At 49.6% G+C, this 17,470-nt stretch overlaps 1 protein-coding gene across 1 annotated transcript in view; it reads left to right on the top strand.

Moving 5' to 3' along the window:
- Nucleotides 1–17,470, top strand: part of ZCCHC24 (zinc finger CCHC-type containing 24) — a 58,247-nt gene that overhangs the window by 6,303 nt on the left and 34,474 nt on the right. The window contains exon 2 of the mRNA XM_037155539.2: nucleotides 5,640–5,840. Within this exon, the coding sequence (XP_037011434.2) occupies nucleotides 5,640–5,840 (201 nt within the window). The remainder of the gene's footprint in view (nucleotides 1–5,639; nucleotides 5,841–17,470) is intronic.

Below are 17,470 nucleotides of genomic sequence, written 5' to 3'. Positions count from 1 at the left end.
CCTGCTGCCACTGTCCTCCATCTTCTGGTCCTTTCTCCATTTCACTCTCCCTGCTCCTCTACCAAAAAGAACATGGACTGCTTATTTAAATTAGAATGTATCACTGAGCACTGGCTGTGTTTGGGAAATCATGTTTTGCATGGCCTGGGTGAATGGACTTCCAGGAGGCAATGGTGCCCTTGGTGGTCCTGGGCAAAGTGTTGCCGGGGTGAAGGTGCTGGTTCTGCCACCTTCTGACCTACAAGTCAGCTTTGGACCATGGAAACAAACAGGAGCAGAGCTGGAATCTGAGTGTGGCTAGGAAACCTTCCCTCCAGGTGTGGCTTCATTTTCCCATTGGCCAACTCCTTGCCTTGACAACAGGTTGTCTCCTCCTCTCCCTGAGCCCAACCCACGTCCACCTCTGCTGAAGCCCCAGATAGACCCTAAGGGTGGAAGTGCAGATTCCTTGGAGAAGGGGTGGAGTCATTTGTGAAATAAGTAGTTTCTTGTCTCAAAGACAGAAGTATCGGTGTATATGTATGTGCAAGTGTGTGTATGCGTGTATGCATGTCTGTGGGGGGGGTACAGGGGAGATTTTTGGGATAAGAGAGCAGTTGTGTTCAACTGATGAAAGAACCCCCACATAGCTGGGGACTAGGATCAGAGATTTTTCCCTCCGGGTTCATCTCAGGCCTGCAGGGCAGGGCTCATCCTTTGCTTCGGCCAGGGCTCCTTGATGCTGCCCTTCTCATTGCCTTACCCACTGCCGTGTCCTTCCCTGCAGGTGTTGCTTCATGTCTGCCCGCTGTCCCTGCCTCTGCACTCTGCACTGGTGTCTTCTCCCTCTAGGCTAGTCTTGGAAGCTGCTGTCCACCTGCCCGAACTCTGGCCTCCTCCCCACCTACTGTGCCCTCTTACTGTCCTGGTGTGGGGCGAGGGTTGAGGGAGAGGAGGCACACAGCTTGGCAGGCCGAGTCAGCCCTGGAAGTGTCTGCCTCTGTACCCCAAATCCCTCAGCAGAGCCGCCAACCCCAGGGCCCAAGTCCCTCACATAGCCCAGAAAAGCCAGTGCCTCATCTTGCCAGTGCTGAGGGGCTTGGTAATATAATGTCACAAGGCCTCTGTGCCAAGAAGAGTGGTTCACCCCTGGCGTTTTCCTCCGGCCCCCCTTCCTGGAGGGGGAGCCAAGCCTTGGAGGCCGCACTGTGGCTAGAATATAATAGGCCAGCAGATCTGGGTGAGTGTGAATCTCCTCTCAGCTGCACACTTGGGCAAGTTCCTCAGCCTCTCTGTGGAAAAATAGTGCCGAGGACTAAGAAAGGGAAAAAAGGATCTAGTCAAGTATGTGACACAACTAATATCAGAATAAACTTAGTGTCTTCCCATCTAACTTTCCCCGGCCACCAAGCCAGAACCTTGGAGAAGTTCCAGTGATGGACAGGAGTCTGATACTCTGTTCCCCAGTTATGGTGTGAGGCTCCCACACTTCCTGCTGGCTGCTTGGGTCACTGACCTAAGGAGGAAGGACAGGTGGCTTTTTTCCCCCAGGCTGGTGATTTGGGCCTTGATGGCCCAGAGGCTTCCACCATCACTTTAGTGGGCTGCTCTCAACCAGTACCCAGAGCAGCTTAATCTGGGGGGAGAGCACCCTCTGATTTGGTCCATAGGAACCTGGTGACCTCAACCTAACTCCTTCAAGGTGTTAAAGCATCCATTCTCTCTTCTGTCAAGTGGGGCTCCCAGGCCCTTCCCCGCCTGGGATTATCTGTACCTAGGACCACCACGGGTGTAAGGAGAGGCTCTGGGGTGACAAGCATGGCAGAGTCTTTGCCTTCAGGATGTCCAGCCTTGTGGAGACATGAGGAGGCGTCACATGGCAAAGAGATGAGAGAGAGACTTCAGAGCTCCTTCAGGCAAGGACAGAGGAGTCGTGGGGTGGGCCCACCCCACCCACCCCACCCACCCCACCCATAGCACTGAGGGACAGGGCTATGGCAAGAAGGTCCAGGAGACCCCCGGAGGAGGCTGGGGCCTCCACGTCCAGCAAGACCTCAGGAGCTCCTGAATCTGTGCTGTCACATTGTCCTGTGGAGTCTGAGGCCTGAGTAAGAGGAAGAGGGCTTCGAGGCCCCACCACTAGAGTTAGAACCAGACCAGGAGCCGGGGCCCAGAGGAAGTCGGGATGGACATAGAGAAGGCCTCCTGGAGGTGGACAGCAAGTGCAGAACTGCAGGCAGAAAAGCACTTGTTCCATGGGATGCAGAGAGGAACAGCTCTGCTCTTGCAGAGTTAGGGGCTGCCTGATAAAGGGAGCTTCTCCCCAACCTTGCCCTTGGCTACAGATGGCAGGACCTGGAACAGATAGCTCCCTTGTTGATTAAGTGCAGTCTGCATGCTGGAGCCTGGAGGTGTCTTTCAGTAACTGGGTGTCGGACCTTAAGAAAGTAGGGCTGCAGGAATCATCAAGTTTGCCCACCTTCCCTGCTCCATTTTATATTTTGCACCTGGGAAACCCAAGTGGCCAGGCCTCAGCTCTGCAGCCAGAGGGGAGGAAACTCTGTGTGTCCCGGCTTTTGCTCTGTCCAGTTGCCACAGGCCATCATGGAAACATCTGAGAGGCCGACTCACCTTTCACCTCCATAGCCTGAGCTCCTCCTCGGACTTTTTCAGAGAGGAAACAGCTTGCTGCCCCACCCACCTTTTGCGACACTGGCAGGCAGGACTGGCCCTTGGGCCTGGCTGTGTGCCCTGGTCTGTGCCCCTGGTCCTCTCTGGGTGTCGATGTCTCCATCTGTGAGAGTGAGGATGTAGCAGCTCACCACTCTCCTTCCTTTCAACTCTAAGGTGGCATCCTCTTGAATTGGGGCTGGAACAGCCATGGGGGACAGGCCAGAGGACGCTGGAGGTGGAAGCAGCAATGAGGAGAGGAGCTCTGGCCTCCCTTCTCTGATCTGGAGCTGCCTGTGTGACAGGGGCAAAGCTGGGACCCTCTCGGGGTGTTGAGCTGCCAGGGAGAGGGCAGCCTGCTCAGAGGCCTCGGGCTGCCTGGGGATGCCAGCAGGGCTGCCGTGGGCAGGAGACTGTGGCTGCACGGAGAGGGGAAGGGTTTTCAGGGTGTAGTTAGCGTACTTTCTGGCACCCACGAAACTTCCCCTTCCTCTCGACAGTTAGCTGCCAAAACAGTCCTGATTCCTGTGAACTTGCTTCTATCTCATCCAGAAAAGAAAAAGGGAAAAAAGAAAGAAAAAGGGGGGAAAAGAGGGTTGTTATTTGTGAAATTGCATTTCCCAGCCATGAGGGTGAGTCACGCATTTAGAGCTTCAAGTTTCGTGTTTGGATGAACTTTTCTCTGGGAGGCTGGGGCTATGCTGCCCTCCCTCAGGCCAGTGGGGTGGGGAGAGGCCTAGAGTCCATCTACTGAGAGACCTTGGCAGTTGAGAAGTCCAGGGGCTCTGCCTGGTGGTTGTACCCGAACTGCCTGGGAGAGCTTTACAAATGCCTACTTGAACTTGGGGTGGGGGAGGGGGAATCGGTGTTTAATGGGGACAGAGCTTCCACTTGGGACGATGAAAAGTTTCTGGAGATGGACAGCGGGGGTGGGTGCACAGCAGTGTGAGTGTATGTGATGCCACTGAACTGTACACGTAACAATGGTTAAACTGGTAGATTTCATGCAGGTAAAGTTTACCACAGTACAAAGTGTGGACTCCAGGTCCTCAGTCCCAGGTGGCTGCTTTGGCGGGTCTGAAGTGGGGTCCACAAAACTATTTGTTAGGAGTTTCCCAGGTCACTCAGTGCAAGTTGGAGCATCAGCAGTCTGTCCGATGGGACAGTGTCTCATTGTTCCCCGTTGCGCGCATCAACTATCTTACTATGTGTAAAGTTTTCAGGGCCTAGTACATAGTAGGTGCTCAGCTGTCATTAATCTCATTTCCATCAGAACCCTCCCATACCCCTTAGGGTTGTTCAGTGTGTCTCCCATACATTCAGGGATGGGGATCCTCTGCCTCTCAGGATGGGCCACCCCATTTTGGGCCACCGGAGAGTTGGAGTTGCCCTCAGACTGAGTGCAGGTTTGTGTGGTAGCTTCTACTGGCCCTGGGCTTCATGGTGGCCTTGGTCTGTGGTAGAGCAGAGATGGTCTTGGGTGCCTTCGAGTTCTGTGCCCCGTTGCTGGAGGCCAGCTGTGTGTTGGGCCTGGGCCGCCCTGGATGTGCTGTCTGTGGATTTCCTTCCCGATCCTAGGCGCTAATTTACACCTGCACGAGAGGGAACAGAGGTCCAGAGAGGGAAGGAGCTGGCCCTGGGTCATGTAGCAGGGAGTCCAGGGAGCCAGGGGGAGGGTTGGCACCCAGACAGTAAGGGCTGTGTCCTCCAGAGGGTGAGTGCCAGCTCCCCAGAGATGGAGTGAGTAGGGAGGCCGAGGCAAACATGTGTGAAGGGTGGGCTTTATCCTGGTTGTGGGGCACGCCTGGTCCCTTGGGGCCAGCTCTTAGCTCACCTTCATCCCTTTCTCACACTGAGGGGACACAAAGAACTGTCACCGCCCTGGGCCCCTGTCTGCCCTATTTTTGTAAGGGAGACTGAGGCAGCTGTCTCTCAGGCTCTTCTCACCCATCAGCTTGGGGACTCTCACGAACAAGGCCATGTCGCTCCATTTAGACCCAAGGCTCGCCAAGGCCTGTAGTTCATTCCTCGAGTTCTCGGGCACCTGAGCTGGGGTCCGGGGACGCCCAAGCCCATGGCGAGGTTTGCCATGGACCCTCCTGAGGAAGCTGCCTCTTTCCTGCCTTGGCCTCGCCTCAGGAAAGGGGGCCCATGGCCTCACCGCAGGCCCGCCTTCGCTAAATTCCACTGTGCCTGGCTGTGGAGCCTGTGACTCCTATAAATAGAGGGTGTATACACCAGGAGGGGGCCTGGGCCGAGTCTGCTTTGAAGCCAGGCAAGACATCTGGTTCCTGTCAACTGGAGGTGGGAGAGGTGGGCAACTTCCTCCCTGGGCTCCCGGAGAGCTGGCCGGCTGGGCGAGGGCTCCCCGGACACAGTCTGCACAGGCCTGTTGCGCAGGAGACCAGGCAAAGCACTGACTTGCAGTCTGCTCTTCTGTTCAATGGAAACCGTGCAGCATCTGACACTCCTCTTCCTTACAAGCTGAGGAAACTGAGATAAGTGACTTGTGTACAGTCACTCTGCCAGTAAGCGACAGAGCCCCAAACCTAGCAGGTGGTTTTCTGCTATACTTGCTTATCTCCTGGCAGAGTGTAAAGAACTAATGATCATCGTCATCATCATCATCATTACGATGATCTTCACTGCTTCCTGAGTGGTTCCTGAGTGTCAGGCAGGGGAGAAGTGCTATGTGTTTGTGACTTCCCGTTAGTCTTACAGAAACCCTGGGAGGTAGTTACCATTCCTGTTTTCCAGACGGGGCCACTGTGGCCTGGAGTGGTTAACTGGCATGCCATGGACACACAACCAGAGTTGGATGAGAACTCAGGCTCCAGGAGGCCAGAGCCCACGGTAGATGCCGGGTCATGAATTTACATGTGTGTACCTATGTGTGAGTGCGTGCCCACCCATGGAAACTTCCCCAAGGTCAGAGCTGCGAATGCGTGTGTCCAGGCTGTCTGGAGCCCTCACAGCCTCTGTCCCCGCAGGCGCTGGGCAGCAGCGTGTACAAGAGCACCTCGCCCTATGGCTCCCTCAACAACATTGCCGATGGCCTCAGCTCCCTCACCGAGCACTTCTCTGACTTGACCCTCACCTCCGAGACCCGGAAGCCCAGCAAGAGGCCCCCACCCAACTACCTGTGCCACCTGTGCTTCAACAAAGGACACTACATCAAGGACTGCCCCCAGGTAAGGCAGCCTGGCCCAGGTGGGGCTCGTGGGCTCCCTGTGTAATAGTTTCTATAGGTAGATGGGTAGAATGGGTGGATCTGCTCCCTACCTGTCCCCTGTCCCCTCCCATGAGCAAGTGGCCCTGTGGCTTTCTCTGGTGCCCACCTTTTTGTCCCTCTGATATTTCTGAGATAAGTCTGGTTGGTATGAATGGGACAAAGGCTCAGCTTAGACCTGCACCGGTTAGGCAGGTCTAAGCAATCTGGGTAGGTACCCCCAAATGAGGTTTTGGGCCTTGAGGCCCTACCCGTCTTTCTGCCAGGGTGGGTCTTGTTACAGGGAAGCGGGATGGAGGCCAGCAGCCTCCTCACGGCTCTCTCCCGAGACCCCATCTCCTCACACTCACAGGGAAAGAATGTGGGCCCTGGGCCAGGAATCCAGATGTGCACCCCCTCCCCCAAGCCCCACCTCTGCCTCCTCTGCAGTGGGCTCCTCGACCTGCTGCCTGGGAGGACGGAGCAGGGCCTGCTGTAATTCTGTGCTGCCACAGTGGGTCTGGGTGAAGGCGCTGTGGGGCTGGGGAGGAAAGGGGACCGAGAGGTCAAGGCTGCGGGGAGCAACCCCTGCCTCTCATCAAATGCTTTGCCGTGACTGAGTGGGACTTCTGAGGCTGACCCCACTCGTGAGATGACCCCTGGCTCTCTGACAGACGTGGCTTTGGAATCCTGGGAAGAGAGGTTAACGGTTGTTTTAAATATGGTAGGAGATTATCAGTGATTTTCTTCCTTACTATTTTTTCATATTTTCCTAGGCTTTTATGATGTGGTACTACTTTATTTTATGTATGTAATAGAAACGGAATCCTGTAAACTCAGAAAATCCATGTTGTCTCACCCTCCAGATGTTGGAAGCCGAGGGCCTGGCTGGGTGTGGCTGGGTCCCGCCAGGACCAGCGGGAGGCTGAGATGTGCTTCCCGCTCACCACTCCCAACACAAATGGTCATGCTGTGCTTTTGGTCCTTGCTACTTAAAGTACAGCCAGGCATAGCTGAATCCGTCGTTGCCTGGGAACTTGTCAGAAATACAGAATCTCAGGCCCACCCCAGAGCTGCATTTTAGTAAGACCTGCCCACCCAGTGATTCATGCACACCAGTTATCTGGCCTCCCCCTACCCCTGGGCAAGGGAGGCCCTCCCTGGTTCCTGAGCAGTGGGAGCTGACCCACGGGCAGCTGTTCTCCAGACCCACACTCCAGTGGGCCCTGTCTATCCCTCAATATGTAGTGAGCAGGGGCCCTGGGCACATCTCAGCAAAAGGTGAGGCCCTACCCCCCGAGGGTGTCTGAATAGCACAAGGGACAAACGAGCAACCAAGGATCCAGGTGGTCTTGAGAGCCGAGTCATAGCCCACCGGGTCAGCACCTCCCTGTGCCCTCCCCGGCTGGGCGCCCAAGCAGACGGACTCTGCTCTCAGTCGTTCACAGCGCTGCCTGGAAAACCTCCCTCCATCCTCTCCTGCCCACCGTCTTCTGTGAGGTTGCAGAGCAGGACTTGGCCCCACTGAAGGACACGGGCACTGTGATAAGTGTCTTGAAGCATTATTTCATTCATCACGCAACTGCCATATGTGTAGAGTGCTCTTATTAGCCCATGTTACATGATGCTTTGTGTGAGTCAGGAACTACACAGGATCATTGAGCTCATCAGTGGAAGAGCTGGGATATTACCCATCCACCCCACTAGGCAGGTGACACTCAGACGCCGTCAGGGGCTCCGGGGGCTCTGAGGAGGTGTGCTCACACTGGGCTCACAGCCTGGGAAGGCTTCCAGGGGAAGGAGGGCTTGAGCGGGGCTGGCGGAGTGATGGGAGAAGGGTGGCTGTGCCTCCCGCGGTGTGACCACTATCCAAAGGCAACAGATGGTGAGCCAGAGGTGGCAGGCTAGTGGAAGAGTGTGTGAGTGTGTGCCCTCTCTCCAGACAGAGCCAGAGCTCTTCTAAATGTGGACACAGAGGGTCCCTTGCCGTTGGTGCCTCTCACTTTCCAGCATGGGGCTAACCCTGGTTCTTCCTTCTTATGGATTATACAGCGTGTTCACTTGCCTTGTGCAGGGCTCGTAACTCTCTGGAGAAGCAGGAGTCATAGCCCTACTTTACAGTTGAAGAAACAGAGTCTCTGGAAGGTGGAGTGCTGTGGAGAGGGCAGACGAACACGAGCACCCCGGTCCTGGGGCCTCCACGCTCTTGGCCTCCTGGAGCACCCATGCCACTCCAAGTGAGGCACCTGCAGCCTGCAGAGCCTCAGTTTCTCCCTTGAATGGGTAGAAACCGTCTTCTGGCCCCGTCACAAACCTGATTCTGTCTGGGTCCCCTGCAGGCCCGGGCATCTCCCTCCAGCCTTCACGAGAGGTGGGAGGGCAAGGGCTCGAAATAATCAGTTTCGCCATCGGTAAAATGAGGCTAATGGGGACTCACGGGATTGTGAAGGTCGGTTGAAATAATGCATGGCAAGTGCTTAGCACAGTGCCTGGCACACAGTGGGCACTCAGTAAATGTTGGCTAGCATTATTTTTTTCTCCCTTGGGTCACAGTGGAGAGTGCGCCCTCCTGGCAAGGTACTAGGTGTTTTGGCAGGCTGGAATTTAATTGGATGCCCCCTACCCCTCACCTGACCACAAGCTCAGGGGCAGTGCTGGGCTGGATTCACCTCTGTACCTCTCACTGTCCACCCCCCCACGCCAGCTCAAGGAACCACACACAGCAGGTGCTCAGTGCAAGCCTCCCTGGGTGAACAGATGCATGGACAAGGGTTTTTAAGGCATGGAAAACAGCTTTGAATAAAATATTACAAAAAGCTCAGAATATATAATATTTAAAAGTGGAGTGCTTATTTTGGTAATAGCTTAATGAGACCTAATTTACATACCATATAATTTACCTATTAAAAGTGTACAATTCAATGATTTTTAGTATATTCACAGAGTTATGTAACCATCACTACAACAGTATGGAACACTTTTATCACCTCAGGAAGAAACCTCACATTCTTTAGCTGTCACCCCCTATTCCTCGGCCTCTAGGCAGCCACTAATTTATTTTCTATCTCTATAAATTTACTTATTCTAGACATTTCATGTAAATGGAATCATATAATACATGGTCTTGTGTGCCTAGATTCTTTTGCTTAACATATTGTTTTCATGCTTCATTCATGTATTATCACATATCAGTGCCACAGTTTTGGAAGTGTTCCATTCTGTTCTATTTTCTGGAAGATTTTTGTGAAGAATTTTGAAATGTTTGGTAAAATTTATCTGCAAAACCATCTGAGCTTGGGCTTTCTTTTGTGGGTAGATTTTTAAAATTACTAGTTCCGTCTCTTTACTTGTGATAGGTCTATTCAGATTTTCTATTTCTTCTTGTGTCAGTTTCTGTAATTTGTGTCTTTCTGGGAATTTGTACATTTCATTTGTTATCTAATTTATTGGCATGCAGTTCTTTATAATATTCTGTTGTAATTGTATTTATCTCTGTAAGCTTGGTATAATGTTCCCCTCTTTTATTCCTGATTCTTGTAATTTGACTCTTTTCTCTTTTTTTCTCCTTAAAGTCTAGCAAAAGTTTTGTCAATTTCATTGGCCTTTTCAAAGAACCAACTGTAGGGTGTAGTTAATTTCCTCTACTATTTTTCCATTTTATTACTTAACATTCTAATCTATTAAGAAATTGTGGCAAAATTCGTATAACATGCAACATACCATCTTAACTGTTTTTAAGTGTTCGGGGACAGTAAGCGCATTCGTATTGTCATGCCATTGTCACTTCCATCCACCCACAGAACTTTTTTTTATCTTGTAAAATGGAAACTCTGTTCCCATTAAGCAAAACTCCCTCTTCTTTACTCCCCTAGACCCTGGCAACCACCATTTTACTTTCTTTCTCTATGAATTTCACTACTCTAGGGGCCACTTATAAGCAGAGTCACACACTATTTGTCCTTTTGTAATTGGCTTATTTCACTTAAAATGTCTTCAAGGTTCATTCATGTTGTAGCATCTGACAGGATCTCCTTCCTTTTTCAGGGCTGAGTAATATTCATCTGTGTGCGTGTGTGCAACCACCACATTTTGTTTTATGCATTTATTCACCAACAGGCAACTACTGCTTCCACCTTTTGGATATTGTGAATAATGCTTCAATGAACATGGGTGTACAAATATTCCTCTGAGTCTTTGCTTCCAATTCTTCACTCTAATCTTTATTATTTCCTTCATTCAGCTTGATTTGAATTTAGTTTTCTTTTTCTAGTTTCTTTTTATATATACAGCATATTATCAGTGAGTGTTGCTTCATTACAACATTGATGAGGTACTGTTGGAAGTTAACTGCTATTTATATCAATTATCCTATGGCAAAATTGGTTTCATTATTCATTGTTTCACTTAAGGTTATAGAATTCATCAACAATGTTAACTGAGAACGTACTATAGATTTTTACAACTATACGTCTTCCTCTGAGCTGCACCCTATAAGTTTTGGTATGTCATATCTTCTTTTTAACTTATCACATGTTGTTTTCTGATATTCCTTTTTCTTCTTTGACCCACTAGTTATATAAAAGTATGTTTTCAGTATCCACATATGTATGAGATTCCAAGATATCTTTTAAAAATAATTTCTAATTTTATTCTACTGGGGGTCACAGAACATACATTATATTATTTCAACGCTTCTAACTTTATTGTGAATTGTTTTATATAGCCTAGCATGTGGCCTAACCTAGAGAATGGTTCACAAGCACTTAAAAAGACTAATCTGCTGATTTGGGTGGAGTGTTCTAATAGATGTCTGTTAGATCTATTTGGTTTAAAGTGTTGTTAGGGTCTTCTGAATCCTTGTTGATGTTCTGCCTAGTTCTTCTGTTCATTATAGTAAGTAGGGGTGTTGAAAATCTCTATTATTGTTATTTTAGAGATTATTATTTATTCATTTTAGTCAGAGGGGAAGGGAGGGAGAAAGAGAGGGAGAGAAACATCAGTGTATGGTTGCCTTTCATGCATCCTCTACTGGGGACCTGGCCCACAACCCAGGCATGTGCCCTGACTAGGAATCACACCAACAACCCTTCGGTTTGCAGGCCAGCACTCAATCCACTGAGCCACACCAGCCAGGGCTATTATTGTTTAATTGACCAGTTTCCCTTCAATTCTGTTCATTTTTGCTGTATGTATTCTGATGCTTTGTTATCAGGTTCATCTGTGTTCATAGTTGTATTGCCCTGATTGGTTGATCTTTTCATTTTTAATTGATTGAGAGCCAGGGATCCATTCACTGACCCACCCACTCACATATGTATTGGCTGCCTCTTGCATGTGCCCTGCCTGGAGATCGAATCTGCAACCCTGGCTCATTGGGATGATGGTCCAAGCAACTGAACTACCTGGCCAGGGCCAACCTTTTTGTCATCATGAAAATGCCCTCCTTATCTCTGGTAACATTTTTTGTTTTAAAGTTTATTTTTTCTGATATCAGCAGAGCTAACTTTTTAAATGAATGCTATTTACATGATAGATCTTTTTTCATTTTTTTTCTTTCAATCTTTGAACCTAAAGTGCACATCTTGTAGGTAACATACAGTTGGATCTTGGTTTACTTTTTATTCAATCTGACAATCTCTGCCTTTTATTTGGATTGTTTAATCCTTTCACATTATTGATAATGCTATTATTAATGCTATTATTGATATAGTTGGATTTAGGTCTGCCGTTTTACTTTTTGGTTTGTAAATTATTCCCGGTTTTTTTCTCATCTTATTACTCTTTTACTGTTTCCTTATGCATTAAATGATGATTCTTAATGTAACATTTAAATTTCTTTAATTATTTTTTTTACTATTGTTAAAGCTATTTCCTTAGTGATTGCTCCAGGACTTATCTGATACATCTTAACTTATCAGAGTCTACTCCCAATTTATACTAACTTAACTCTAGAGACTAGTACACTTACATAGCTCTAGCTTTTTTCCTTGTTTTTGTAGCATTATTGGTTTTTTGGTTTTTGTAGCATTATTGTTCATACATTTTACATCTATATATGTTAAAAACTCAACAATACTTGTTATAACTATTATTTTATGTGTTTTAAAGAAGGTAGAAAAAGAAAGGAAAGCAGTTATATAATTGCTGTATTGAAAAAGAGAGAGGGAGAAAGAAAGCAAACGACCACACTGGACTATTTGTCAGATTAGCCTTCTTACTTCCCATTCCTGGTTCTCTTCACTTGTTACTGTGCAGATTCAAGTTACTTACCATCTGGAGTCATTTTCTTAGCCCAAGACAGATTTGCACCCACTGCCTCTTTTGTGCTTTTATTAGCAAATGCATTGATATATGTTATAGGACAAATGGTATAATTTTTTGCATACTCTTTTATATAATTGCTTTTTACATTAGCTAATAGAAGAAACAAAAGGAAATGTTTATTTATACTGTCTTTCACATTACATAATCCCCTTATCAGTACTCCTTGTTTTTATTCCCGTTGATTTGCATTGCTGTTTGGGTCACTTGCTATCAGCCTGAAGAACTTCCTTTAGTATTTCTTGAAAGGTTGGTGAGCTATCAATGAAACCTCTGTTTTTGTTTGCCTGCTATCTCACTTTCACTTTTCAAAAAGATAGCTTTGCTTGGTATAGAATTTTTGGCTGACAGGTTTTATTTTTCTTTCAGCACATTGAATATGTTACCCTACTTCCCTTTGACCTCCTTTATTTCTGATGAGAAGCCAGTCGTTAATATTATTGGAATTCCATTACAAATGATGTCATTTTTCTCTCATTGCTTTCAAGATTTCCTCCTCATTTAGCTTTCAGCAGTTATTATTATGTGTTCATTGTGGGTCTCTTCATTTTTATTTTTACTTGGAGTCTCTTGAGTTGCTTGAATGTGTTGATTAAAGTTTTTCATCAGATTTGGGAAGTTTTCAGCCATTACTTCTTTGAATATTTTTTCCACTTCTTTCTCCTCTCCCGTGAAGTGAGTTTTAAATGGTCTAAATATCTTAAAAATGGCCTAACTGGGAGTAGAATGTGCAGAACCCTAGCTAGCCCTTCCTAGCTCCTGAATTTATTCATGCAGCCCCAGGGCCCTCAGGAAGGCACAGTGAAAATGCTATTAAAGCACTCACTGCCAATGCCCCAGGTGGTATAACACAGGAACCAGGGGATGGAAGCCTGTGTTTTTCCGATCTTAAGCATGTGATAAAGGTATCAAGAGCTCAGCTCATCAGACCAGTGGGGCTTCTCATAGATCCCTGGGTCAGTGTGGGGGATCGGGTTTTGCAGGAAGACTGGGAGACCTGAAGCAGAAATGCAAGGTGCTGGAGACCAGTTTTCAATTCTGCTGAAGGGCAGCCCCTCTCATAGGGTGAGGCTGTGCCTGGACTAGGGTCCATCTCCAGCCAATGCCAGGACTGGCTCAAGAAGTCTAGGGAGTCAAGAATGTCTACCATGCTGTTCTTGAAAATCCCGCTTTTACTGTTGTGCTAGGCCTCTAGTTGAAGGGTAATAATAACATTAACAACAATGATAATAGTTTCTAAGCATTGAGTTTACCATATTTTGTGCATCAGCTCATTTAATGCTTTAAAAAAGTCTTATCAGTCAATTGCCAGATCATAAAACTGAGGCCCAGAGAAGTTAAGTGACTTGCCTAAAGTTACGCAGCTAGTGAACAACAAAGCTGGAATTGGTACCTGGGTCTTCCTGATTCAAGAGCCCATGCTTTTCAAACTAGGTTCTACTATCTGCCTTTGCATCCACACTTTGATCTCCACTATCATCCTCAGAATGTCAGAGTTTTTTTAAAAAGTTGGGCTGCTGGAAATAAAGAGGGACAAGGACAATGTGGGCAGAGGACATACTAGGTTTGGTCTGGGCAACTTGGTGTGTCCAGTAGATTCTACTTCTGGTCCAGCCCCAGGGAGTCTGCTGTCTCAGTGCAGGCCGGGAGGCTAGGGGTGGGTGGGGGCTGCCCACTGGAGTGGCTGCAGAGATCCCAGGTGGCTGTAGAAGAGTCACAGTTGCTACCCACCTGCCTGGGCATCTCATACTGGCCTCTGCACACCAGTGTGGCAGGACCGTGACCACCTAAGCAGCAGCACCTTGCTCCAAGCCAGCTGCACTTGCCTGCGTAGGTATGTGGGTTTGTGGCGGGGATTTGGCTCGGTGTCACATCGTGCCCAGGACACACAGCCTGTCTAGGAGAGCCAGGCCCAGGACCTACTACAATCCCCCAACCCTTCCTGAGCTCCTACAGTGTGCCCGGCCTATGCTAGATATGGCCCTACCCCTGTCCTCTATCGGACTGAGACACGGTTGGCCATTCAGGGTGATCAGGGCTACAGCTGAGGTTTGCAGTGAGAAACCAGCTCTGCCTGGGCTTCAAGGGAGGCCTCCGAGAGGAGGAGTCTGGGCCTGAGGCAGGGAAGGCTTCCAAGCAATTGTGTACATAACGGGAGTTTGCTTTCCGAGCATTGCAGGCCCTTGGTGACAGCTGGCACTCTGGGTGCCTAGGGGGAGGAGGAGGAGGTGTGGCTGCAACAGGTGGTGAAAGGCCTGTGTACCAGGCTGCACAAACTTGGACTTTATCTGGAGGGAAGGGAAAGCCATGCAAGCGTTTCAGGTGACATGCTCAGATTGGCATTTTGAAATATCACGCTAGTGGCAGGTTAGAAGCTGGGCTGTAGGAGGCCAGACTGCTAGCAAAGCCAGTCCAGGAATGTGGATACAGGGTAAAACCAGATATAGGGCAAGGGCGAGCCAAGGTTGGAGATGAGGGACGAATTCTGGACTCCACAAGAATGTAGCATCTGTGGGGTACGGTGACCATGAGGGTGAGGGGAAGAGGGATAAGGTGTCAATGGAGGCTACCAGCTCTTTGAGGTGGCCACCTGGGCGAGTGGGGTGCTCCTAACTGGGATACACATTTACCTACCTGAAAATACAGGCTCTCCTTCATTTATTCATTCAGCAAGTATTTGTGGAGCACCTCTAATGGGCTAAGCATTTACAGATGCCACAGTGAACACACCAGAAAAGGTTTCTGCTGTCCTGGAATTTACCTTCTAGTTGGTGAAGTTAGACAGTAAGCACCAGTTAATAAGGTAAGGAGATATCAGACAGCAAGAAGTGTGCGGCAGGAGCTGAGTGGTTTGACAGAGAACTCCAGGTTGACTTCTCCAGGACAAACGGCAGGCCTGTGATTTCTTAAGTGCCCACAAAAATGTTTTAATGTTTATTTACTTTAAAGCCAAAAGAGAGAATAAATGTAATAATAATGAATGCAGCCCTGGCCAGTGTGGCTCAGCTAGTTGGAGCATTGTGGAAACTAGCCTCATGGAAAGGTTGTGGGTTTGATTGCCTGTGGGGGCACATACCAGGGTTGCGGGTTCGATCCCCAGTCCTGGCACACAGAAACCCCGGTCTGGGCCCATACAGGAGGAGGCAGCCAGTGGACACTTCTTTCTTTCATCCTCTCTCGCTCCCTCTCTCAGAGCAATGAGAAAAATGTCCTTAGGTGAGGATAAAAATATAAAAATTAAAAATAATAATGATGATTATCCAGCCTGGATAATGTTTGTCTTTATACCAATGCAGTCATCAAACATCATTTTTAACAACGTTTTGTGGAGGAATGGGCCCCTAGACTCATCCTGCGGCCTGAAGCACATCTGCAGGCTGCTTTACTGGGCGGCCGCCACGGCCTCTCCGATGACAGGATGTGGGGACTCCAGACCTTCCCTTCTATCTCAAGGCCAGATAGGGTTCAGGGTCCATGAGCCAACACAAGGACTCTGATCTTAGTGAAGGGACGTCTTGTGGAGGTCAAGGGAGTAGCTTCGAGTTTTTAACCCAAAGACCAGAGTTCAAGTTCCAACTCTGCTACTTACCTCCTATGCAACCTTGACAAGCCATTTAACCTTTCCTCATTTCCGAAATGTATCTGTAATTTGGGGGCACCTTTCCTCATTTCCGAAATGTATCTGTCATTTGGGGTCAGTGCAGAGCTTCCTGCCCTGATAGTCCACTCATCGCTTCTGTACGAATAGAGACTGGGGTGCAGATGGGGGCAGGACATCCAGGACCTGGCGTCCTTTCCCTAAGCCCTCTGTCCACCCTTCAGAGTGGTCAGGCCCAGCCGCACCCAGCCTGGCAACTGTCCATCGGGCGCTGAGCTGAAAGCAGAAATTCTCTAAGCCTGCAGCCTCCACCGCTCCCAAGATACCCTCGGGGGGCAGGTTACTCGTGTGAGGGAAGCTGGAGGGGTGTTGTCACCTGGGCCTCCTGTGTCCAGCCGAGGACGGGGCTCTGCGAGGGGTCTGGGGAGCGCCTGAGCCTAGGGGAGCTGCCATTCCTGAGTCAGCATGCCCAGGGCTGCTAACGAAATCCAGATGTCAGACAGAAAACAATCGGCACCCCCACCCATCTGGCAGCTCGTGTTTCTTGGAGATTGCAAAAGAAGAAAAATAGAGCAGGGAAAGAATCGAATCCTAGAACAGCTGAAACCTTAGAGGAGGGGTGTAAATAGCTTCGGGGTCCTGCTGCGGGGAGGGACAGGGGGCAGGGGGAAAGCAGAGACTGGCCCAGACCCCCGTCTTTGTAGCACTCTGGACCCCACTCCTTGCACCTCTCCCCAGGTCAGAGCAGGCTGGTCCCTGTAGGGTGTCCTAAGGAGGCAGGGAGGGCCTGGGCCACCAGCCAGTGTCTGACCCCTGCCCGGGGCTTCCGATCCGCCATTCGGGTGCTGACCTCACTGCAGGCCTGGTTTCATCGGGCCTGAGTGGCTGAGTCCTGGGGAGGGGTCAGGCAGAGGGGCTGAGACTATGTAAGACTTTCCCCGTAGAACCTGGAGCCCAGGGCCATTGGTTGGCTCAGACCCATCAGTGTACTGGTTGGGGAAACATGTTTTCTCACTGCACAGGGCAAGGATTACGTGTTATGAAAGATCAATAGAGGGAGGAAGGGAACAGATGGGGAGAGAAGAAGGCAGGGTGCGAAGACTAACAGCGTGGTGACATGACTGCACTGAGGGGGACCTGGGCCAGCGCCTGTGTGCAGGACAAGGGTCCCTGCGAGGGCCTTCCTTCCTCGGGAACCTGGGCTGGCGCACGGCGGAGCGGCCTGCGCCCTGCCGTTCCAGGGCTTGGCACGGACCCTGGAATGTCGCGAGTGCCCAGAGAATGTTAGCTGGGGTGGTTGTTGCCGGGGATGGTGTGACGACTGCTGACACTGGCGAAGTCCCCAAACCAAGGCCTTCTCCCTGTGCCTCACTGAGGGGAGCACGGCCTCAGAAGCCAGCCCACCTGGGTTGAACCCCCTCCTCTGCCTCGGACCAGCTGGGGGCCTTTGGGAAAATTAATTGTCTCTAGGCCTCAGTTCTCTCCTTTGTAAGATGAAAATAATAATAACCTTCCCCGTGGGAAGTTGTGAGGATAAATGAGTTATTTTATACAAAATGCGGAACAGAGAGCCTGGCACCTCCTGTGCGCCCTGGCACTGCTATATGCTGTTGTGACTATGTTAATGACCGTCATCATTATTATTATACCTCAGCTCAGCTGGTCTGAGGCATTCCAGAGGTGCTTCGGGGCTG

This window comes from Artibeus jamaicensis, unplaced genomic scaffold (genome assembly GCF_021234435.1).
Source record: "Artibeus jamaicensis isolate MK-2021 breed Jamaican fruit bat unplaced genomic scaffold, CSHL_Jam_final contig_332, whole genome shotgun sequence".
Taxonomy (NCBI): Eukaryota; Metazoa; Chordata; class Mammalia; order Chiroptera; family Phyllostomidae; genus Artibeus; species Artibeus jamaicensis.
This window is presented reverse-complemented; position numbering and strand designations above follow the sequence as displayed.